This window comes from Opisthocomus hoazin, chromosome 4, assembly GCF_030867145.1.
Source record: "Opisthocomus hoazin isolate bOpiHoa1 chromosome 4, bOpiHoa1.hap1, whole genome shotgun sequence".
NCBI classification, from domain to species: domain Eukaryota; kingdom Metazoa; phylum Chordata; class Aves; order Opisthocomiformes; family Opisthocomidae; genus Opisthocomus; species Opisthocomus hoazin.
The window spans coordinates 81,255,177-81,279,040 of NC_134417.1; the positions used below are offsets into that span (position 1 = coordinate 81,255,177).

General features: G+C 38.4%; 2 protein-coding genes across 9 annotated transcripts in view; one reads left to right on the plus strand and one right to left on the minus strand.

Moving 5' to 3' along the window:
• The window catches only part of PITRM1 (pitrilysin metallopeptidase 1), a 30,703-nt gene extending 19,980 nt beyond the window's left edge, over positions 1-10,723 (plus strand). Inside the window, exons 17-27 of one of the 3 annotated variants that reach the window (XM_075419711.1) lie at positions 290-410; positions 1,205-1,281; positions 1,588-1,753; positions 1,877-1,977; positions 2,874-2,994; positions 3,792-3,863; positions 5,176-5,288; positions 5,836-5,961; positions 7,231-7,376; positions 9,665-9,767; positions 10,363-10,723. In XM_075419711.1, coding sequence (XP_075275826.1) covers positions 290-410; positions 1,205-1,281; positions 1,588-1,753; positions 1,877-1,977; positions 2,874-2,994; positions 3,792-3,863; positions 5,176-5,288; positions 5,836-5,961; positions 7,231-7,376; positions 9,665-9,767; positions 10,363-10,456 — 1,240 coding nt within the window. In that variant the 3' untranslated portion in view covers positions 10,457-10,723. The remainder of the gene's footprint in view (positions 1-289; positions 411-1,204; positions 1,282-1,587; positions 1,754-1,876; positions 1,978-2,873; positions 2,995-3,791; positions 3,864-5,175; positions 5,289-5,835; positions 5,962-7,230; positions 7,377-9,664; positions 9,768-10,362) is intronic. The other 2 variants (XM_075419712.1, XR_012763809.1) reach the window with 2 other exon arrangements.
• A 1,293-nt stretch (positions 10,724-12,016) lies between these two features.
• The window catches only part of PFKP (phosphofructokinase, platelet), a 55,240-nt gene continuing 43,392 nt past the window's right edge, over positions 12,017-23,864 (minus strand). For 2 of the 6 annotated variants that reach the window (XM_075419718.1, XM_075419716.1), the window contains 8 exons: positions 22,104-22,256; positions 18,244-18,408; positions 17,093-17,154; positions 15,997-16,108; positions 13,896-13,995; positions 13,556-13,561; positions 13,138-13,243; positions 12,017-12,554 (listed from right to left, as the gene is read on the minus strand). In XM_075419718.1, the coding sequence (XP_075275833.1) occupies positions 12,401-12,554; positions 13,138-13,243; positions 13,556-13,561; positions 13,896-13,995; positions 15,997-16,108; positions 17,093-17,154; positions 18,244-18,408; positions 22,104-22,256 (858 nt within the window). In that variant the 3' untranslated portion in view covers positions 12,017-12,400. Of the gene's footprint in view, positions 12,555-13,137; positions 13,996-15,996; positions 16,109-17,092; positions 17,155-18,243; positions 18,409-22,103; positions 22,257-23,864 lie in introns of those variants that run through there. The other 4 variants (XM_075419717.1, XM_075419719.1, XM_075419714.1 and 1 more) reach the window with 4 other exon arrangements.

Consider the following 23,864-nt stretch of genomic DNA (forward strand, 5'->3'; position numbering starts at 1 on the left):
ACAGCTTATGTACTATTACTGTGGTTCCACAGGGATGTTGGTGGCAAGCCTGTACATAAAACATACTTGTTAATACACCACTTTAAAATAACAGGATGCTTAAATTGAAAAGCTTGGTGTATTATTTTTTGTTTTATAAGGTGTGAAGTATTATGTTTGCTTGATAACGCTCAAAATTGTTTAGCTGCTAAGTGAGTATTGGCCTAAACTATCCCCTTTGCAAATGGGGTATGGATCTTTGTTTTGGCAGATGCTGAAGATGGAAATAAATCTCTATTGTTTTTTGCAGGATGGGATGTGGAGCCCTTGATTACAGAGAACAAGCCCAGCAAATAGAGCTGAAAACAGGTGGGATGTCTGTCAGCCCACATATCATTCCAGATGATTCACACCTGGATGTGTATGAACAGGTAAATTAATCATAAATTTCAAGACTTTACTCTTGCAATAACAGCTCTGTATTTAAGGGTCAGGCAAGGCTTCCGGGTACAGGGTCAGCTAATGCACATTGAAAACTTAGTGTATAAAAGGACTTGTGCCTTTTTGCATGAGATATAAATTTGACAATTACAGTAGCTTCGTATTTTGTTTTAAGGGGAGTGTTTGATGAGGCTATCCATTTTAAGGCAGTGCTTAAACTAGCATCTGTCGTATTTTTGAGTGCTGCAAAAAATTTGGAAGCAGAGGGTAGAGGACAGAGTGGTACAGTGTCACACATACAGATTGCTGTTAACGTGTGTATGTCACCGTTAATGTGGTTCAGAAACATGGAATGTTTGCAACATCATTAGATCTTAGTATTGAGCGTAACAGTCCTGGAAATATCTCTTAAGACTATTTCAGACTTGCTGGGGTCTGCTCCCCTTGGATCCTGGAGCTGAATTAGGGAGACTGCTTTGCAGAAATGTGCATCCTCAGAAGAGTTTTATTTGTACTTCTGTGGAAAAATAAGGAACTCTTTCTGAACTGTTGCTTACTGTTGAGAAGGAGTTGACAGGCTTGCTTTGTGTGCAGAACAATCACACTTCATGTCTGCTCTGATTTTAGTATCTCAGCCTGCGTTGAAGGGGTTTTGTGATGTGTAGCATTGGGTTGGCATCGTTGCATCACTTGCATAAAAAGTTACTGCGTGTGTGTCAGGCCATTGCTGTCGTTGTCTTGTGTGAAGGGGTTTTTTGTGTTTTGTTTTTCTTTTTTCCTTCAGGGTGTGCTCTTTTCATCTCTGTGCTTGGAGAGAAATCTGCCAGACATGATGCACTTATGGAGTGAAATATTTAACAAGTATGGTACACTGGGTTTCGTTTGTTTGTGTTTTTGCATGTGTTTTGGAGTTTTGTCTCTTCCCCCAACCATTCCCTTCTTCTTGGAGATAATACTTCATGATTTCTTCTTACAACTCTATCTCTGAACAGGTCCCAGTATCTGAATCTAAGTAGTCCGTCATTTGCATGACTACATAATGGATTAAACGGAGAGCTAACAGTCTAAGAGCTCTTGGTGGAACCTGGGATGAGGAATGATTCAGTATTATAAATTCCATTGGCATGTTTTTGCGTGAGACCGAGAGACTTTGTTTTTATTTTTCAGTCCCCGGTTTGAGGAGGAAGAACATTTCAGAGTGCTGGTTAAAAAGACTGCCCAGGAGCTGTCAAATGGGATTCCAGATTGTGGGCATTTGTATGCCTCTATCAGAGCCAGCAAAAACCTCACGCCTTCTGGAGAACTGCAGGAAATGTTTGGTGGGATGGATCAGGTGAAAAGCTAATGGCGTCCTTCAGCAAAGCCCAAATCCTTGACTTTGGAATTGCAGTGTTCATTTGTGGTAATTCTTTCAGTTGGCTTAATCTGTAACCCTTCTGCCTTCCCTTCCACACAGGTGAAGTTGATGAAGAGAATAGCAGAAATGTCTGACGTTAAACCGATATTACGCAAACTGCCGCGCATGAAGAAGTATTTATTAAGTAGTGACAACATCAGGTGAGTTCCAGATAAAAAAGCCAATGGGCATTTTGGTTAAAGAGGGGCTGCGGGCTGTGAAAGCGCATTTCTCAGTGTGCTCCGTGGAGTACTGGGGTTTTGTGAAACGGGAGGTCTGTGGAAAAACTACAAAAAAGTTGTAAGTTTAAATTCTACTTGCTTATAAAGTGGCAGCTATGGCTTATTTTGTTCATTTTTTAACAGATATGAGAAACTTACGGCAAATTTAATATGTAACTGGTGTACCAAAAGTATGTGAATGACACACCTTTCCTCGAAGGTGCCCAGGAGACAAATCCTGTTATATTCTATTGTAACAGCAGAGTGCAGTTTATTTTGGATTTTTTTCTCCTAAAAGGAAAATAGCAACATTATGAAACCTGTTTTATGCATATACTGGAAAAAGTAGGAGGGCATTTTAGGGTGTTTAGTGTCAGACGCGTTACTTCCAATAATAAGCCCATTTGAAGTGACATAAGTTGCAAAGTTTTGTTTTGCAAAGCCTGAAATGATGAATAAAATTATGGAAATATCTACACTGTTCAAAACAGCATAGGTCTGCCTGTAAAGAGAGAATACAGAGGACATTAGTTTTTGTGAAACTTTTATATTTTGCAAAACTGATGTAGTCCTGTCCTGTGCACAGAAGTGATTTGACAGCTGCTGCTGAAGTTTAGGTCTGAGCAAGCAAAAAAAAGCAATTGGACTTTTTTTTCATATCAAATGCTGGGTTATGAGTATTTTGCTTTTTTCTGTGATGGTGATTATCAGTGACCACAGATCTGTCATTCTGATGATTTAATAGAAAATGTTTAGGAAGTCAAAGTAGTGCAAATTAGAAAGGACTGTCTGAAACAGAAAAACATATTTTAAAACTTTATGTATATTTTTAACAGATGTTCAGTGAATGCAGCACCTCAACAGATATCAGAAGCATCTAAAGAAGTAGAGAAATTTATAAAGGGCATAGCTAGAAGTAAAAAAGAGAGAAAACCTGTTCGTCCCCATGTGATTGAGGTAAGAAAATACTTCATATGTGACTAGAGCAACACAGTTGGATTTGGTGTTGTGTAAAGAGCACTTTGCAATCAGAAGAAGATCGTCTGAGCTTGAACACCACGTCCATTCATACAAAGATGTCTGAAGAAATTTGCAAGAGTCAGCTCTGTGATAAGCTGCTCTGTGTTTTGCCACAGAGGCTGTTTTCACCTCAATAAAATAGACAGTAGTAATCCTGTAGATCAGCTGTCAAGCTTTACCCTGAGGTTACTGCTTTTGCGTGGGATGTGGAAAAAGAGATTATTCCTTCCTCTGTCACGTAAAACTGTCACTTCTATTTTAGCTGAGGTTTACTTGAAATATGGACCAAAAGGGAATAGGGCGTGATGTGCAGTTCCTCAGTTGCACAGGAATGTGTTTCGTTATTTGGATGTGCAGAAGGTTTGGCACAAAATGTGCTTGGCTTAATAGCATTGACAAAGGATCTGCTCTGTCAGTATGCAGATCTGTCTTAACTTCTGACGAGGCTGGAATAAGTTCCCAGTTCCCTCCCCATGAGGGAAATGATGATCTGAAACTTTCTGGGCCTCATTTAATCTCTGTCTTTCAATGCAAAATTACTCTTGAAAGGAAATTTCTTTGGTATTTGCTTAGAAATTCATATATAAAGAAGTAATTGAGTAGCTTGCTTATGTTTGTGAAGACACAGACTGATGGTGGTTTCAAAGAGGCTTGAAGGGTAGGGGTTGCATATATAGTATTATTAGTCTAAATTGTTGAATCATCTTTTAATATAAGGGCTGGGTCTCTTGTAGAAATGTTCAGAAGTCAAACCTGTGGGAAGCAAAATGCTTACTGGTTTGCAGATCACAAGGAAACTAGTTAATGTAAGTATGTTATTGGTTGGGTTTATTGTCATTACAGGGCTGTTACTGATACTAACGGTCCATCTGCAGCTGTTACAGATTCTCTTGCTGTTTAGCAGAACACCATTCACACATAACGTGCCCTTCAGTTCTGCTGACTGGATTGTTTGTTTAGCCTTCAAACTTCTTAATCACTCCCTTTGTTCTCTTCCCTTTGGTTCTGGTATGAAGATCGTTTAGCTAACTCCACATCTGTGCATGCAGGCAAATACCTGCTTGCGCCATATCTTGTAAGTCCTGCTTATTTTATTTTTAACCTAGTTCCTTTTAGAACCGAAGGCTGGTGTGGTGTCACTCCCAGTTAGTCCCTTCCTTTCCTTCCTCTTCTCCCTAAATGATTTTGAATGCGAATGACATCTGACAGAAGAGCTTCAGTGACAAGTAAAAATGAAAAACTGTATTTGGCTACAGGAGAGAAAAACAGCTTAGCATACCCTGAGCTGTCCTTTGAGAAGAAGGCAGGGAGGGCTCAGCCCACGATTTTGCTTGCTGACCAGCGATGTGTACGCTGCTATGCTTGGCCCAACCAGCCAGAGATGTGCGAGGGACTGGGGAACAGGTCTGTGATGTTAAGAAAGGCTCAGGAGTATTGAAATGAGGCTATTAAAGCCACTGAAGGTGTGTAAGGCTCTGCTCTTGCTTAAGTAAGCACAAGCAGGTGTATGTGTGAGAGGCAAAGCAGCGAGCGCTGCACAGGCCTGGAGACACGAAGACGACTGGAAGTTTTAAAGTGGGGGTGTAAGGAAGAATAGAGTTTATTGCAGGGGATGTTTGAGCAGAAATTCGTATAGCTGCTGCTGTTCATAAGTTTGCGTTTTTTTGTGGGTTTCAGTTTCTGAATCTGATTTCAATATCTAAAATGGAGAAGATGGACTAAAATTTAATGTGGTGACCCAGTGCTTACGTGGATGTAGAAGTGGAGAGTTATGAACACCTGGTTCAATCAAAGTAAAGACACGGCAGGGGAAGCGTGCCATCAAAACTCTTTGGTGACAATACAAGGCCTGCACAACTGAGAAGCTGGTGTGCAAGGATGGGTAGCTGATGTACTGTGTCTATGTGCTTTAGTTTTCCAAGGCAGTCCTGTGTACTGGACTGCTAATACGGGGGCAAGTGAAATGTCAGTGATTGCAGTGTGGGTCAAGTGGAAGCTTTAGCATTTGTGCATCTGTGTGTTTGGCAGAATTTCATAGTTCTCAAGAAAGCTGGAGTTCTCAAATGGATAAATTGTCTCATCTCTGCTAACTGTGACACTAATGCATTTTTCTCTTAGGATCCTACTTTTAAACCATGCCAGATGAAGACCCATTTTGTGCTTCCCTTCCCAGTGAACTATGTTGGGGAATGCATTCGAACAGTTCCCTACACAGCCGCAGACTATGCGAGGTGGGAAACAGAATCAGCATGGAGCTTCTAGATATCTTGCGTAGCACAGAACGAGATGGGAAGTGTTGGGGTGATCATGGGAAATGGAGTGTCGATAGAAAATCCCTCGCAGTGCATTTGTCACAAATTCTTTATGGAGCAATCTTTGCATGGCTAGGTCCAGAAATGCCCTGTTTTAGTAAATGCTGAGATTAAGTAGTAAGGGAATACTGTTCCCTAACTTCAAAATAAACAGGTCTGCCTACTTGGATGTGTCTGACTTGACAATCCTATTGGATGTAACAAAGTTTAGGAGGCTGCTTTCATATTTCAGTGAAATGAAATAAATAGAAATAGTTAAGGAATGTTCCAAAGCAGTGCTACTTTTATGATGATGTAATATTATGCAGGTATTATTACATATTGAGTATTGTTACTGTTACTGTTGTAGCTTACAAGAAGCAATGCATTGCAAATAAGGCTCTTAGAGAACTTCAGAGGAGGTGGCAAATATTACTGCTGTCCAGTTTGTTTAATATCTTTGCTGTTGGTATTTCTCTCATTACAGCCTGCGAATTCTTGCGCAGCTGATGACAGCTAAATTCCTACATAGAGAAATCAGAGAGAAAGGAGGGGCATATGGTGGAGGTGCTAAACTTAGTCACAATGGCGTATTCACTTTCTACTCCTACAGGTAACAGTAGGTTCATTCTTTCCTGTTCATGTCTGAGGAGAATGCTGACTGCACTTACGTGTATCTTTTTTGACTTAGTTGTAGCTCTTCCTCAGGATGAGGTGAAATGAAAAGAATGTTGAATCACAAGAAAGTGATGATGATGTTCAGATTAGTTGCTTAAGGTCTATCAGTTTTGTGGATAAACCCCTCCTTGCTTACTCTGGTTTCTGTCCTTGGGAAAGCCTGACTTATCTCTGCTGGTAGCAACCATTGTTGCATCTCTGTACTTAGATGTTTACTGTTGCGGTACCAGATTTATGTAAAACTGGCTTTCACTTGTTTCTTCCTGGGTTGAGGAGACCCTAAAACAGGGAATTCAAAACTATTCAGAATTTGAGATCAGAAAGCAGAATGATGGTGTTCCCAAAGCTTCTGGTTTTGAAAATACGCAGCTTCCTTTGGTGACTGGCTGGAATTTCAGAGATTCAGCAGAAAGCATTGCTTATGATGAGCTAGAATTGCTTTTTTTTTTTTTTCTTTCCCTCTTTTTTGCCAGTCCATAACAGTTACCTTGCATTGGTCTTACGAAAGCACTTCTGGATGAAATTTGAACTGGAGATATTAAAGACTAGTTATAATCCCCGCTAAAAATGTCATGTGGCTAGAGTCCTGGCTTAAATCATCTTTATAGTCCAAAGGCAGCCTAGCACACTACTTGGTCGGGATTCCTAGCTAAAATTTGAGCAGCTTTGCGTTTCTCTGAAGCTGCAACATGGTAGGACTTGTCCTCGTTAGTATTTCAGTAGTTGTTAACCTGTTGCACCTGTTTTACAGAGAGCAGGAACAGGTGTAGCAGGAAGCACAACTTAGAGAAGATACGGCACATCATAAATATTACTATTGTTGATGTTAATGGCAGTTGTGCTTACTAAGCTATTGCACCAACCTGATAGCACATTGTTAACAGTGCTGGTTTACCATCTTGTAAAATACCAGTTCTCTACACACTGCCTTGGAACTACTTTTAGGCAAATGACCTTGCTGCATTTGTGTATCTAAAATTCAAATATCCCTGGTTTGTAACGCTTCTGTCTTCTTAAAAAAGAAAAACAAAATCCAAAACCTCTTTTTTGTAAACAAAAAAGAAATTTTATCATTTGGTTTAATCCCCATATGTGTATGTTTTCTGATGCATAGTAAACTATGAATGAAGAGTGAACAAAGCAATTCCAGTACATGATCTTGTAAGACTACAGTAATTAATTTTACTTTTTTTTTTCTTCTAAGAGACCCAAATTCATTAGCCACCTTGAAAACATTTGAGAAAGCAGTCGAATGGGCCAAATCTGGAGAGTTCACACAACAAGATATTGATGAAGCTAAGCTAGCAGTATTTGCTGCTGTAGATGCACCAATAGCTCCTTCAGATAAAGGTACATTCTTACCAGCCAGTGCTGCCAATATTTTTTTTTTATTTAAGTTTAAAGGGAAGAAAACAATTTGCTAAACTGTGTCATATGCTAGGATTTGTACTTGGAGATGTAAGACAATTGCAGTTTCAACGAAGCAGTCAAGTCCTGTTGCTCCCTTTCAGCAAGACCACAGGCATTCAGTCTCTGCTGAAGTTTTCGTATTCATACTGCCCCTTGCTGTCAGGAGAATGCAGCTAGGAGATGGAGGTAGATTAAAGAAACAACTTTAGGCTTGGATAGGGCATTAAATGCAGGCACATAAAAAGAAATATTGGTCTTCTGCTTCAAATAAAGTTGAAGGATTACTGACACAAGTATACATATTGGCTATGAATGTCTGTAACCTTTTGTACATACTTCTTTTGAAGAAGTTAAAGCATAAAAGTCTGTCTGCTACAGTGGAGCGTGTTATCTTCTTTACATATCTGCGTACTTATGATGGCGTGGCAGTATCTTCACATCTTGTCTGTTTGCTCACATGTTGCTCTGCTTTGCTCGCTTTTCCCTCCCTCCCCCATTCTCAGGTTAATTTCAGTCCAAAACTTGCTAAGTTGGAATACGTTCCTTTCCTATACATAAAGGAATAATAAGGTTAAAATTAGTGTTATTTTAGTATGTACTTGTATTAACATGAACTTACTAAACAAGAAAACTTAAAATACATGGGGCTTTCAGCAGACTGAACTTGGTTTTGGTCTGGGCAATTAAAAAATGTAGTAATCAATTTTAGGTGCACGTGAGTGAAATGCGTGCATATTGAATGGCGGTATTTGTGAGATTAATGATTCACCTTCTTTGATATTTGAAGACACATCTAAATGGAACAGCATTGTTCAGCAGGCCCAGAAGCTGCTGCAGAGAGAGACACGTCTCCTTTCTACTGCTATTGCTTTGGTCATTAGGCCCTGCATGAGGACTGGAGCAACCTTATTTGACTTTGAAATCAGCCCTGCTTTGGGCAGGAGCTTGGACTACGTGACAGATCTCCTCCCAATGATCATATGCATGACAAAAAGCTTTTCTATTATAATTTGGGAGTTCTCTGGTTGTTCACGGGCCTATAATATGAATTTTAATATTAGTATTAAAATACTATAGGCAAGTATTCCAACAATTGTGGGCCCTGGTTGCCAAGAAGGCCAATGGGATCCTGGGGTGCATTAAGAAGAGTGTGGCCAGCAGGTTGAGGGAGGTTCTCCTCCCCCTCTGCTCTGCCTAGTGAGGCCCCATCTGGAGTACTGTGTCCAGTTCTGGGCTCCCCACCTTAAGAAAGATGAGGAACTACTGGAGAGAGTCCAGCGGAGGGCTACGAGGATGGTGAGGGGACTGGAGCATCTTTCCTACGAAGAAAGGCTGAGGGACCTGGTCTTGTTCAGCCTGGAGAAGGCTGAGAGGGGACCTAATAAATGCTTATAAATATTTCAAGGGTGGGTGTCAGGAGGATGGGGCCAAACTCTGTTCAGTGGTGCCCAGCGACAGAACAAGGGGCAATGGGCACAAACTGAAGCACAGGAAGTTCCGTCTGAACATGAGGAAGAACTTCTTCCCTCTGAGGGTGACGGAGCACTGGAACAGGCTGCCCAGGGAGGTTGTGGAGTCGTCTTCTCTGGAGATACTCAAGACCTGACTGGACAAGGTCCTGTGCAGCCTGCTCTAGGTGACCCTGCTTCGGCAGGGGGGTTCGACTAGATGACCCACAGAGGTCCCTTCCAACCCCTACCATTCTGTGATTCTGTGAAAAGCATTAAAGCATTTGTATGCAGATTTCTGTGTGTAGTACAACGAGGTGACGAAACCTTTGTATTGCACATTTATTACAACTGATTGCAAATTTTAAGAGTGTGTTGTTATAAACCACAATAAAAGTAGAGGCATCCTGAAATCCAGTTTGGCTAAAACGTTGTTGGCAAGTACGGAGACTCTTTAGAATGAATCATGTCAGGGTGTTTTAGGTTTTCTGGGCCACCATTACGTTTAGATTTTTGACAAACTAAATCACTTGCTGGAATAAAATATGAATTATTTTTTTCCCTAAATGGGGAACTCTTACTAACTCAAAAAATTAGTTTACCCAGTTCCAACATTTGATACCTGATTTACAGTTAGATACTCAGAACAATGGCCTAATGGTAGTCTCTACTCTTCCCTTCCAGCACATGTAGCTGTCTTAGTTTGCACTCGTTCATGCACTTAGTTGTACCTGAGGTTCCAGTACACCAACGCTGTGCGTGGTTTTGTGTTTTTCCCAGGAATGGCTCATTTCTTACATGGGATTTCAGATGAAATGAAGCAGTCACACAGAGAGCAGCTTTTTGCCGTCAACAGTGATAACCTGGTTGATGTATCAAACAAGTAAGTCTGTGTTCAATTTAGGAAAATGTTTATTTGAAAAATAGAACAAAAACATAATTTGAAGAAGAAAACCGTGTGTGAAAGTTGTCCTAATAAAGTTTGTGGATTTCTTCCCTTGGACTTTCGTACTACTTTCACTCGTTGCTTTTGTAACCTAGAAAGAGATGTTAATTATATCCTGCTTATTGCATTTTAGCAGACATAACTTCCTGCTATGTTCTGATTTTGTGGGAGACTGTTTTACTTGTGAAGGGTCCAGAAACTGTCTGGAGAAAGAGTACGCTCGGACACCCAGCTCCTGGCTATAGGAGCTGGTTCTAGACTCAAAACATTTTGTGCTGCTTTAGACTTCAGAATTCCACTACTGAACAATAACGAGGTTAAGGAGAGAGGGTAGTTAGGACTGTGCCTTGGGAGACTGCTGCATTGTGATGACTGAGGAAAAAACACAAAATCCCAAAGATGCTGTGACAGCAAACAGTGGGTGTGTACCAAACAGCACTTTTTCCTAAGATGAGAGTATTTTCAACTTGTATAGCAGAGCTGCAGATAACTGAACGCAGCAGTTTCTCATTTGTTTGTTTTTTTCTTGCAGGTATCTTGCAGTTGGGAAGAGCACACGTGGTCAAGCTGTACTTGGCCCAGAAAATGCAGATATCGCCAAGGATCCCTCATGGGTCAAACGATGAATTGTTGCTGAACATCCAAGCTAATACAAAAAAAGCTAATCTGTGTAACTGTATAATTAGGTTTTTTAGTAAATTTTAACAGTGCACAACAAACCAGTTAACAGTTCTCCTTCAAATAACTGTGAAAAATTTCTGAACCATACAGTATTTGAGAGCAAGAATTATATGCTTTGGATGGCAAAGACAGACCTGTGTATTTTACTGAAGACTCACTCCTCCAATTGCATATGAATACTATATGAATTAAATATTTTTGTATATGTAAAACTCTAGAGTTTTAGGTGGTGTTTGTTTGAAATCATATCTGCCATTGGATATATAAAGAACTATGTTTCTTATACTGACAGATTTCATCCTTTGGTGTGATAATTCTGGCTTCCTTTGCATAAGCCACCTGCAGGTATAGGAGCGTGGTGACAGTACATTGCACTTCACATCAAGCTGAGTTTGTAGTGAAGTGCAGTGTAGTGGGCAAATCACTGTGCAGTCAGTGGACGGTGTATTTTAAGTTTAACTTGTCTTGCCAGTTTGGGCAACATTCAGTCATACTTCGATATGACATTGTCTAGTATTTAACTTTTTGTCAAGTTCCAGTTAACAGATAAGCTGGCCTGAGGAAACATTTTTGGCTGTGTCATAGAATTATGGGTTGGAAAAGACCTCTAAGATCATTGAGTCCAACTGTCAACCCAACACCACCCTGCCTACTAAACCATATCCCCAAATGCCACATCTACACGTTTTTTAAACGCCCTCAGGGATGGGGACTCAACCACCTCCCTGGGCAGCCTGTTCCAATGTCTGACCACTCTTTCAGGAAAGAAATTTTTCCTAACATCTACTCTAAATCTCCCTTGACGCAATTTGAGGCCATTGCCTCTCATCCTATCGCTAGTTACCTGGGAGAAGAGACCAACACCTGCCTCACTACAACCTCCTTTCAGGTAGTAGTACAGAGCCATAAAGTCCCCCTCAGCCTCCTCTTCTGCAGACTGAACAGCCCTAATTCCCTCAGCCACTCCTCATAAGACTTGTTCTCTAGACCCCTCACCAGCCTCATTGCCCTGCTCTGGACACACTCCAGAACCTCAATGTCCTCCTTGTAGTGAGGGGCCCAAAACTGAACACAGTGCTCGAGGTGCAGCCTCACCAAGGCCGAGTACAGGGTCAGTGTAATTTCAAAAATCAATTTTACAGTTTTTTCATCATTACGGGGTTTTGTTTACTAGTTGTGAAGAAGCTGAGAGAAAAGAAACATGAAGCAAGGACCAGATTCTACCCTTCTGAACCTAAAGTTATTAAGGTTTCCCTACCCTGACCCCCCCCCCCCAAAAAAAAAAGTTTTATCATCCCTGTACAAGGAGAAAGGATTCCAAGCTCTAGACTAATCCTGAAGAAGCAACAAAAAGGAGCTTGCCCTGCTGTGACTACTTCCTGCATGGCTAGGGAAGGAAAAGGGCAGTTGCTTTTTTCCTGTACTGGAGTGCATAGAGAATCCTTCATGAAGCATTATTCCCGCAGCTGTTTAAAAGCAGGTGAGTACAATTTCTGGCAAGTCACTCGTGATAGTTGCAACAGTACTTTATTTTACTTCAGATACATTAAGCACATCCTGTAACTCAACACAAAGCTAGCCATCTACACTTTATTTTTGGGGTGTAAGTACTCTGAAACAAAGTGCAGTAGACGAGTAACTTACAGAGTGCATAGAACCGTGTTGCACTTCCTGTTAAAGGGTAGTATCAGTAAACGGTGCTTATCCATTAGATGCTAGGGTTTGTTTCAAATGTAACACAAATACAGGACAAGACCTGTGCGAGATCTGAATGTCTTGGTTCACATAAAGTGCTGGTACAATAATTTAAGTGTTACAAAACAAAGCTGTAACGATTCTAAAGCATTGTTACAATGTGCATCTATTACAACAATCTAAAAGTGATCTCTTTAGATGGCCCCGGTTTCTGCTTCCTTTGGGCTGCGCATAGCAACGTGCTCCAGCTGGCCTGAATCTGAAACATCGTAACTAGTCTTGTACTTGGCCAGGATTTTCATCAGTGGTCGCAGCTTCAGCCACCATTGCTCCTTGGGAATTCTGTGTCTGTGCGAGAGGTGTGGTGGGGAAAAAGAGAGAAGGCAATTTACTCAGCGCATTATAAAGGCATTTTACAATACTGATAGTAATGGCCTTCCTTACAAGTAGGATCAGATATTGACATTTATGGTGGGATGTAGACACTAACCCAAAATGGAGAGAAATAAGAACAGAATATTGAAGGAATTAATAGATTTTACAGGAAGATGTTCTTTACAGGTAAGCATAATGCCAAATTTGGCACAAAAATGCTGCCCTACTAAACTGTACCAAAAAGTAAAGTAATTCTAGGCATTAGAGAAAAGACAATTATGAGAAATTTATTTAAAAGGACATTGAAGTGGACTCCCCGAATTTATAACGAGGTACTTCCAAGTATAAGGAGAGTAAAGAGAAAGTGGGAAAGGAGTTGTTAGAAAAAAAGAGTGAACAGTCAAAGTGAATTACTGGCTGAATGCAGGCCAAAGACAGAAGTGGAGTAAAACAGTTGGCAAATGCTATGCGTCAGCACGGTGGAGAAGTCACTCGTTTGATGTGGTGAAAGGAAGCCTGTGTTGAGGTGTTTAAAATGCAAGCAGCATATACGTACACAAAGTCTGTTTCAGTTTTAAGCTCAGCCACTGGTTGGAAAACAAGGTTGCGTCTACGCATTCCCAGCAAACAAACTGAGTCATCGGTATTGGCAAATACTTTTCCTAAAAAGAATGAAATAATTCAGGATCTTTCTTACTCACACTTGTACGGACAAATACGCTTTTTCTGTAATTAAACTGAGCAGGAAGCTTACAGTAGCTTAATTCCAGTTACTGAATATTTAATGTAATAATAAAACATCAATTAGTACTTTAATAGGGTTAGGAGATCATCAGTTTTCAAATTTAGCTTTGGTGATTAGCAGTGAAAATATAGCGTAATTAAATGACAATAAGACTGAATTTTAACATACAATTTTAAATTAGATTTTAGTAAATGATGCTTTACAAAAATTCCCAAAGAAGACGTATTACCTTCTTCTGTCTCCCATGTAGCAACCATGAAACAAAAAGGAAGAACAGATATAACTATATAACCATCAATTCCTTCATGCATGAAAAACTGCAATCACACTAGCATTTTTTTAAAAAGATAAGAAAACAGCTATCTGAGTTATTGACCTCACTTGAGGGGAAATCTGACAGCAGGAAGCACAGCAAGGCACTACTGAGTAATAAAAACATAATCAAGAAGGAAAGTAGTATGTTGACTAACAAACTAATATACATTCATATGTTTGCATGGTAGAGTAGTTTTATATACTGATAGCTAATCAAAGACAGTAACAAGAGACAGCACCAAATATTTCTGCACCTTTTCTGTACGTTTCTTTCAGTTTTCTGGAGATCCACTGCATAGCTTTTGCAGAAATTTTTGTCCCAAAGTTTCTATCAAATGGCGAAGGTGCACCACCCTGTGTGAAAATTTAAGTGGGTTAGTTTAGTTACCCAGCCAGTATTTGTGTCTTTTTATTTTACCTATCATCTCTGTTAATGGCCTGATCTACCTCTTATTTCCATTTCCTCCAATTAGAAAAACAAACAGACAAAACAAAACCCCTCCGCACCAGTTAAGCTAAAACATTTAAAATTTGTGTTAAGCATCCATAGAATTCGCACAGAATCAATAATACTTTTCACTTAGATAAGTGGAGGGCATCGTTTTCCACTTCCCCTTAATGCCAACCATTGAGCACTACCTAGGTATCGCACTGCCACTGGCAACCTGGTTTCAGCATGATATAAACCAGGAAACTGGTGAAGGAGAGGTGTCAGAAGGAGCCTCCAAAACCGAAGCGCTGACCCTAATTGAGGTAGTCCAGGAAGCAGAGCTCTGCTGCAGCTAGAATGAGGACGGCCGTAATGCCATCTATACAATACTAGGATGAAACAACTGCATTAGGACTTCCTACACTAGTAATTGCTTTTTTTTTTTTTTTTTGTTAGCTGCATTCATTCCAAATATTACAGCAGCCTTCATATAGTTCTGTTTTGGTTTTTAAACCCTCTGTCTATACTACATAAAGAATTACTTTTCTGTCCATTTTCAATGCAGCAGATGGGACTGAAATCATGTCACATAGTTCCAAAAAGATTGCCTGACTAATGGTGGTCTTGACCTTCAAAATAAATTTTGCCAAATTTTACACAGGAAGTGCCAACCTCAGCACTGAATAATCTGGAAACATAACAGTAAGGGGAATATACATACAAATTGAATTGACTTGAAAGGAGAGACAGTCATTTCACTACTACTACTTGAGAAATTTGGCTCTACGTACATTTTTTACTCTACCTCAGTCTTTGCGATTAGTGCAGCCACATCAGAAACTTACTCTTTGCCCACTAACAGACAGTACAGTGAGACAGAGAGATGCAAGGTACAAAGACCACAAGGAGTAGCTCACTACCATCTCTTCTACAGGAACAATCCATATATACAAATGTTCTTAGTGAAATTGTAATAGAACAGCTCTTCTCTTGGAAAGAAGGGGTATTGTTTGTGTTTAATTAGTGTCCCTTTGATCAAGTATTTTTTTTGTAGTGCATGACAAGAATTATGTTAACGTTTAACCTAAGCTTAAAGACAGAATACCTTGGCCATCTACACTATTTGTTTAATCAAAGACAAATCCTCCTCCTGGAGGAAACAAAGGAAAATTGGCAGAAGTAAGTAGCTTTAAGTTGTCCTTAGGTGACATGTGACTATATGTGGATAAAAGGAGTTAGGATACTTCATCCAGCAAGACCACCAAGGAACATCAGAGACCCTCAAAAGAAGGAAGACATGCACGGAAGGGTCTGAAAAGGAGCCACGAAGAATGATGCCACATCATTATGCAACTCACGCAGATTAGAACAAATATGTATTACACAGAATATTCATGAATTCAATCTATAAACATAACGAAGAAGCCAGCATTGGGGGTGCTTGTAGAAAATCCACCGAGCACCCAGGCCTGAATAAAACTGTATCTCTCCTGAGTGTGTGAGGATTGGCTTATTGCACAGCAGATAAAGAATCTGCTTTTCAGACAACAAAATCTTCACTTTTCCAGGGTTCAGAAGCCAGATACACTATAGATGGGAAGATAAATGTGTTCTAAGGATGTATTACAATAATAATAAGACAGCTATATTATCCATTTTAATAAGGTATAATTGTTTATTAATATAGACCAGAGATTAATAGAAATGAAAATGATTAAGAATCTAACGTGTTTTTGTCCTATATTTTTAAGAAGGAATTGCAATAAAATATAATGCTAACAAAAACTTCTGTGCTACCTACAAATAAAAATCCATACACTTTTTTTTCTTTAATCCTGAGTCAGACTTGCTTGAGAGGCTTGAATAGTGTATAGTCTTTGTTCATACAATGTTAAGCTTCTCTGTAATTTTAAGGTCATTTTTACCTGCTGCATGTGGCCCAATACATTTTTTCGACAGTCAAACACTCCTTTTCCTTCTTCAGAATACAGCTGATAAATAAAGTCAGTTGTGTAGTTCTCATTGCAGTTCTCATTTCTGTAAGGCCAGATATAGTTAGCAAATTTACTGTTAAGTAGTGGATGTCTTTACAGATACTGAATGACAAATGTTTTCCCTTTTTCTTGATACCAGTAATAAGGGCTTAGATATTGTCATCTAATCACATACGTTCATTTTCATGTAGCATGCTCACGATTTTGAAGTCTGTGTTATTTTTACTACACTAGCATCACTGGCAGGTCACTTGGAATCCATTGTTGAATAAGGTAGTGAAAAATATCATTTTAGGTTTGACAGTTTCTTTATAGAGAGGAAAAACTGCATTGAACCAAAAAGTCATCGACATCCAATGTCATCATTTTGCCTTTTATAAAAGCACGGCTAATGAATAGCACCTTAGGGTGTTCCTTACCAATACTGTAAACACAGGATATTTTTTCACCCTAGTCATATAACTAGTAGAACCTGAACAACTATGATATCCTCATACAAATTTTTGTAGTCTTCATTTTTCAGCCCTTTGCTATTCGGCATACTGAAAATAAATGCTCAGGAAAGAAAGAAGCTACAGCCCGAGTCATGCTGCCTAAGAAGGTATAATTTTAAAACATGCTAATCAAAATAAATGTTTTGATTTTTGAAAAATATTTTATTCTATGTTATCTCCTAAAATGTAAGTAGGATTTTTATAGTAAAGGCCATATTACATGTATGCTAGTTTTCACAATACCTTTACTAAGAAAGAATCTATGATAAAAGACAAAGCCAATGAGACAATAGGCTGAAAACAGGATAAAATATTAGGTTGTAGAGTAAATGTATTTACATAGAAAGAAAGCTTTGGACTTAAACATCCAGAGAGCTCCCAGACTTGCCTTTTGGAGCTGCAGCTTTAATAGAAATCTCATGCTAAAGGAATAATCAAGGAACATAGAGTGTCTTTGCCAGTGGCCAAACAGCCTGCTTGGCTGGAAGCACTCAGCATCATTGATGCAGTCTATTAAAACTACTTTTGCTTACCTCAGCACTAGACCACGCTGGATACTGGTTTTCATTTTTTCAGTCAAGTGTTCCACATTAGCCTAGAAGCAACAGAAGTGTTTTTAACAAGCCATACAGAACTCTGAAACAACTTCATGAGTACTTCTGTAAAGTATTCCTCATCAAGTGTTATGTGCAAATTCAAATAATCAGCAGTTTTTTCAAGATCCAGGATGACATACTGTGTATGGCTATTCATCCTGGGTTAAAACTAACTCCTCCACATCACAAATAACTGATTTTAATAGCAACACAAAGTTGGGTTTTGGTATGCTATACTGGTACAGCACCAAGCTGGATAACTTCAATATACATAAAAGTACAGAAATTGCCACAAAAGATTGTATCTTGCCCTTACTCCCGGTCCTTGCAAAAGTCCCGTTATGGATTCAGTGATATACTGCTGTGCTGGTACTCCCATACATGACATGAAGAGTACATGTCCCTGAGAAATAAGTGAGGAGGAATTCAAATTCATTTCACACCTCTCTTCCTTTCAAGAAATTCCTGTGTTTAGCTTCGTATTGGTCTACAACTGCAGGCAGCACCAGCTACATCAGAAGTTTAAAATCCTCATAGTAGATAAGTTCCGTATCAGCTTACACCCTAACCTGAAATCCTTAAAGCTCGAGATCTTTGGTTTAGTAACACCTCCAAACATGCTCTGAATAGTTTTGGTATCCAAGTCAGTATCTAATACACCTTGCATACTGTTCAACTCCTGACATGAACAGTCATCTAACACAGTGGAAAAGGTATTTCTTTGTTTTCCCTATTTTTGTTTTTCTTTTGAAACTGCCCAGGTCTGTTCATTTACATGTAATTTGCATTTCAGTTAGAAGAGCAAAAGTGAAACAACTCACCTAGTAGTGTTTAATGAGTAGTACAATAATTATGTCAGCTAACTGAATCTGATGGCAAGAATAACTGGTTATATGTTCCTTTACATAATATGGCATAAGAACTGGATTTATATTAAAGTGCTACTGACAAATGTAGCTTTTAGATACAATCTAAACATCTGAGTTTTTGTAACATGAGCCATCTACTTCAAATATATACATTATACTATATATGTACAGCAGTTTTAGGATATACTTAGTGAGGATAACATTTCTGATGATGTATACCTGGAGCTCTCGAATATCAAACTGTTCTTCAAAGATATAAGCAGCATCAGCTCCTGCCGCAAGGGCCCCCATATTAGCCAGATAACCACAGTAACCACCCATGGTCTCAATGATGAATACACGACGCTTGGTACCACTGGCCGACTGTTTGATGCGATCACACGTCTAATCAAATACAAGATATTGTAAGTTTAAATAAAAAAAAGTATCTTTTTCTATGTTTTTACATGTTATGCAATTTTATGTCACTTATTGGTAAAAGAGTTTAAGGAATTTATAAAAAATACACCCTTAAAAATTCCAACATATCATAACCCATTCAACTATAATATTTACCAAGTCTTACAAATCATACATTGAACACCACAGTTAAAATATCTTGTTACTATCAACTCTTATTTATTTGCTTCTTGCAATTACTAAAACAAGAATTAATTTTGGTTTGTGCACGGAATTAAAAGTTGTGGTAGTTTTCTAACAGAGATACAAATAGATATAAAGTATCTTTCTAATCAACTCTGGTATGAATAAGTTTCTTTTCTTTGCTTTATCGCTATTCGTTACTGAAAGTTTATTTCTTCTTAGAATTTATTTTAAAATTCACTGTATTCCCAGCCACACTTAAGCGTTGCAGTTTCTTATATTTAAGTCCTGAGCGTGTATTGCCTTTCCAGTAATAATATCCACGTAAACATAATTCTTTCAAGCACTACTCGAGTGCGCTTTTTTAATGCTTTTGGTTTATTAAGAAGTACACACACTTACTATAAAAAGACTGCAATCTCCACTTGTATCTTACTCTGACCAGCATAAGAAATGTTCTCTATAAAGAGATCTGTTGCTTACATGCCACCAATTAACACCAACATTTATTAGAGCTGCCTAAGAAACTTAGAAAATAGCACAGAAAACTGCCACTGTGGTAAGACCTAGGAAACTTTGGAAAACGAACAAACTAGGTTACTATGCATCTCCAGGTTTTAATAATACTCAAAAAGCTATTTGAGAAACTCTCACTTCCTAGAACGAGTTTTTCTACCCTTCAGAGTAATTTTAAAGTCATCAGGTAATGTATCTTCCTTTCAGAAAGCAAGTAAGAGAAAGAAAAAGGTACTATTTCCTTTTTTGTTTTAAAAATAAATAAACAGTTTATATGAGGCTGGGTGACAATAATTTTGCACAGCTGATGTACTGTCCCTACACCAGTTCTGTTTAGTAAAGATGAGAAATAGAAGTACTTGGGAAGTTCATCATCTTGAAACCTGAATTACGATAATGTTAAAAAATCCTATGCCTTACTGATTTTCTGAATAAGTAACTGCAGATACTCTAATATTTGAGGTATTTCTGCTTCACATACATTTACAACCAGAACCTTCATTCAGCTAACTGAAAATAATACTTCAAATTGAAATTAAGACTGTGAGCAATACAGTCTTTAAAAATGTACCAAAAAGACCACAGAAAAAATAACAAATTAATATGTGAGAAAACTTAAAATGAAGACTAGAACTTCTAACATCATAAGGTTTAACACACTGAAGGACTGAACACAGTGTATGCATTTATTTAGGTCCAGCTACCAAAATATACATTTAATCTATATTTATTAATATATTTGCATATGTGCATGGTATGTGTATACATACATACACATATGTACACACAGAAGTGCAGAATTCATATGAATTTATTCAGAATATGGCTTGACATTCCGTTATCCTAAGCGGAAAGTATCCTCCTACCAAACTACATCACAAAAGACTACATTGAACTTCATTGTTTTTTCAAACTGACACTGTCTTCTACCTGTCTTGGATTTTACAATGTCCGCAAGCACTTTACTTTCTCCTTCCAGATGTGGTTTCATAAGAATTGTTGCACAATACTGGCATATGCTAAACAGTAACAAATTTATAAAAATCATCATTACTTTTAACAGCGGCAGATGCAGCACTGAAACAATTTTAACTGATTTGAAGGAAGCTGCTGGGAACTGGATGGATACTATGTGCTTAGGATACAAAAAATCTTGGTTTTAGACACTGAAAAAATAAATACACATGTGAAGACTTCCATCATTTTGAGACACTTAAAACATCTGTAAATGCCAAGCTTTCTAAAGTTTTCCAGCTGCTGGTAGTAGAATGCAATTTTCTGCTAAGCAAAGATGTAAATTGTTAGTTGCTTTTGGGATTATCCACTTCAGACTTATTTAGAAGGATTCCTATCCTTGACTATACAAAAGACACAGTAGAAACTTTCTACTCTTCTTGCTCTCTCAGAATGACTGTGACAGAAATACCCAAATAAAAAAATGGCGCAGATGGATTTTAAAGAATCATTACTTCATGTAGTACTCCATAGGCTAGAAAGGAAAGGGCTCAAATGTCCAATGCAGGTTTCAGAAGTTTTAAACATGGAGGCATGGCGACTCATTTTGGAGTACTCTTTGGAATTCCATTGCTAGTTGAGCTTTCATATGAACTGAGCCAGCTTTGTGAAAAATCTGATATTCAAAACTTCACCAAATCAAGTGTTCTATTTTTAGCCTAAACATTCTAACCACAACGAAATTCAAAAGATACAACCGTTTTTATTTTTTTACTGAGACCATTACTGAAAGCTGTACAAATTGCAATTAAAATCAATAATAAAAACAGTGAAATAAGAGGAAGCAGCAATATATACGATCATTGTTTTCCCATTGTGCTTTCACTTTTACTGGTGCATCACTGTTAGAAGTGATTATCAGTCATAATTAGCAGACTTAGACTAACTTTTATAGAAGTAGATAAGGTGGAAGCAGCTAATGGAGTGGTAAAACTAGCTGTGTCCTGTCTATGAATGTATAGCTACAATTTACCCACACTACACCTTAGGTTGTCTTCACCTCAGGGTTCCTGTATTGCATCTCCCAAAGACCTGTCCATAGTGTATTCTGACACAGGTCCTTCAATTATCTACTGGAGCTTTTTCACTCTCTATAAATAACTTTGTATCAGAGCAGGACAATAAACCTGCATTTCTCCATCCCCTGGATCTCTATTCTGACCTTCTTGGCCAATTACTTCATAATCAGTGATACGAATCAATAATAAGGGGTTTGTTAAAGCCCAGAGCTGTTCAGAGGTTTACTCATTTGCTTGCGTTAGACCTCAACTCAGTTCCCTTTTCTGCTGCTCCAGCAGACTCAACAGGGTAATACAGAAGGTAAAGAGTTCATATAGCAGCTGCCCTCAAGGGAAAAAGCTATGGCAGACTAAAACTAGAAAACTGATTTTTCTGACTGAAATGGAAAACTCATTCATAGCAAGTTCTGGCCTCAAACTGCTTAGTTAGCATCAGTGACAGGTTTAACTGCTTATATTATGCATGTATTTATATGCACTTAATATATGTTAAGCCTAATGCAGTCTATGGGATTATTCACGTGTTTAGTGTGTCATGTACTTAAAATGCTCTACTGCACTGAGCTCAGTCGTTACCCCATGCAATAAACGTGGCATTTATTTATAAAACATGTGCTTTCTTCTTTCACCTAAGTAAAGCTGAGGAGCTATGTAAGATAAAAAAAAAAAACAAATCAAAGCAAGCAAAATATTTTACTCTTAGTAAAAACAAATGCTCTCAGCACTAATGCAGCAGTCTTGGATGACAGAGTCCTCAAAATTTAAACACACAACACAATTAATTTGTATTAGGTTAATCTTTCATCAATCTTGGAAAACTTCTTAATTATAAACAATAAAAAAATACAGTAACTGAATTATTTTACAAAACTAGACATTTCAAGGTCTTTAGGTATCCTCATCTTATGCATTTTATCGTCTTAACTTCTAAAAGATAGGCAGTCTTACCTCCACAATAGCATTCAAGGCAGTGTCAGCACCAATGCTAAGGTCTGTGCCTGGCACATTGTTGCTAATAGTAGCAGGCAACACACAGACAGGTACGCAAAACTCCTCAAAGCGGGAACGTGCCTCATGTAGCTGCAGACAACTTTCATAGGCCTGAAGCAGTGGTACAAGTATGAGTGATACATTCCTTGTCTTTGGACTGCTCGGCTAATGACTCCTTGCATGTGATGGTAAATTTGGCTGTCAATTGGCTCAAGTAAATACAATTGGTGAGATTATTTTGGGAGGGATATCCTGTACATACCACAACAGTGCACTGGGGTTGCATTGGCACAATGCTCTTTGAGGAAATGAAGATTAGTGGAAGTTAATATAGAGTGAACGTGTAGTGCGCACAGCATAGGGATCTGAAGCAGTTGAGCAGAAAAAGACAGCATAAAGGTAGACTAGAAATCGTTCCACAAGAAACCACTTCAAGAACAAAGTCTGATACATGTTAAGGAGTTCAGAAAGTTAACTAGTAGAACACCTACAACTTGAAGGAAATGCTTAAAGAAAGATGCTTTTTAAAAAACTATGTTATTCTATAAAGTCAAGACACACACCTATTTCCACCAAGAAAAAAAGACAAAAAGTTTTGCCTATGCCTTTCAAGATTCTATCAATATCACACATCTTCCTCTATGCACACAGACTGGACACAGGCCCAGAAAAATCCAGGAACATGTGCACATGGATGAGTTAATAACCTTTGCAAGTATAGTTCAAGGATTCTTTGAAAAGCAGCTGTAGGTCCTTGGGAAGATTCCAAACACTACAAAATAATTCATCATATGAAAAGGATTAGGTGCTCCTAATAGATGTCAAAATAATACTTAAAGGTTAAGATTTTGCAGCTGTTTTAAGTCAGTAAATGTATTTTTTAGTTACATTATTCCAATTATTTCTGAACTAATCATCCTCTCTCATGATGTGTGGCAATTTTTCAAACTGCCTATGTAATGACTCTCCACAAGAAAGCCTGATTACATAGCACATTATGTTTTTCTTTATCTCTTTTTCCCAGAAAGGACTGATGTTCACAGAAGTCTCAGGTTTTCAATTTCTCAAATCAGTTCAGAGAAGCAAACTATTGCAGATCAAAATTAGACAGCCACCAAGTTATCTCCACAAATATCTCTACAGTGACTCAGTTAAGCAATAACTTAGGAGAAAATGATGAGGTAAAAAGTTCACCTGTGAGAGTTCTGCTCTCTAGGTTTTTGTCCTAGATAGAGCAGATCCTGTTCAGCGAGTGGACAGGACACATGGCAGTAGGTGCATAAGTGCAAACTGACTTTCTAAAGTCTGTCTCTGCTTACGTATTTCATAAAAGTAACATTCAGTTAATCTCAGTGCTAGGATGCATTTCCAGTTTAAGTGTGAAACACAGTCTAAAAGACTGCACTTTCAGACCTGTAGCTCTGAGAAGCATTATTGCCAGAAGAGCAACAAACGGATTTTTTTTTTTTTTTTAATTGAGTGAATAAGACTTCACTGACAAAATTTCAGTAGTTGCCTAGCCCAACTCAGCTCAGTCAGGCTGCTCTTAATTTTTATTTCTACTGAAAAATAAAGACATACACTTAGTCACAGTGGTTTCACAAAACAACTTTGCTTCCTGGAGATCGGCAAAACATAAGTTTCTCTAAAAAAATTTTATATTGAGACTTTTGGGAAACCAAGTTGAAGGGAGATTTAGAGCAATAACTAACACAATTG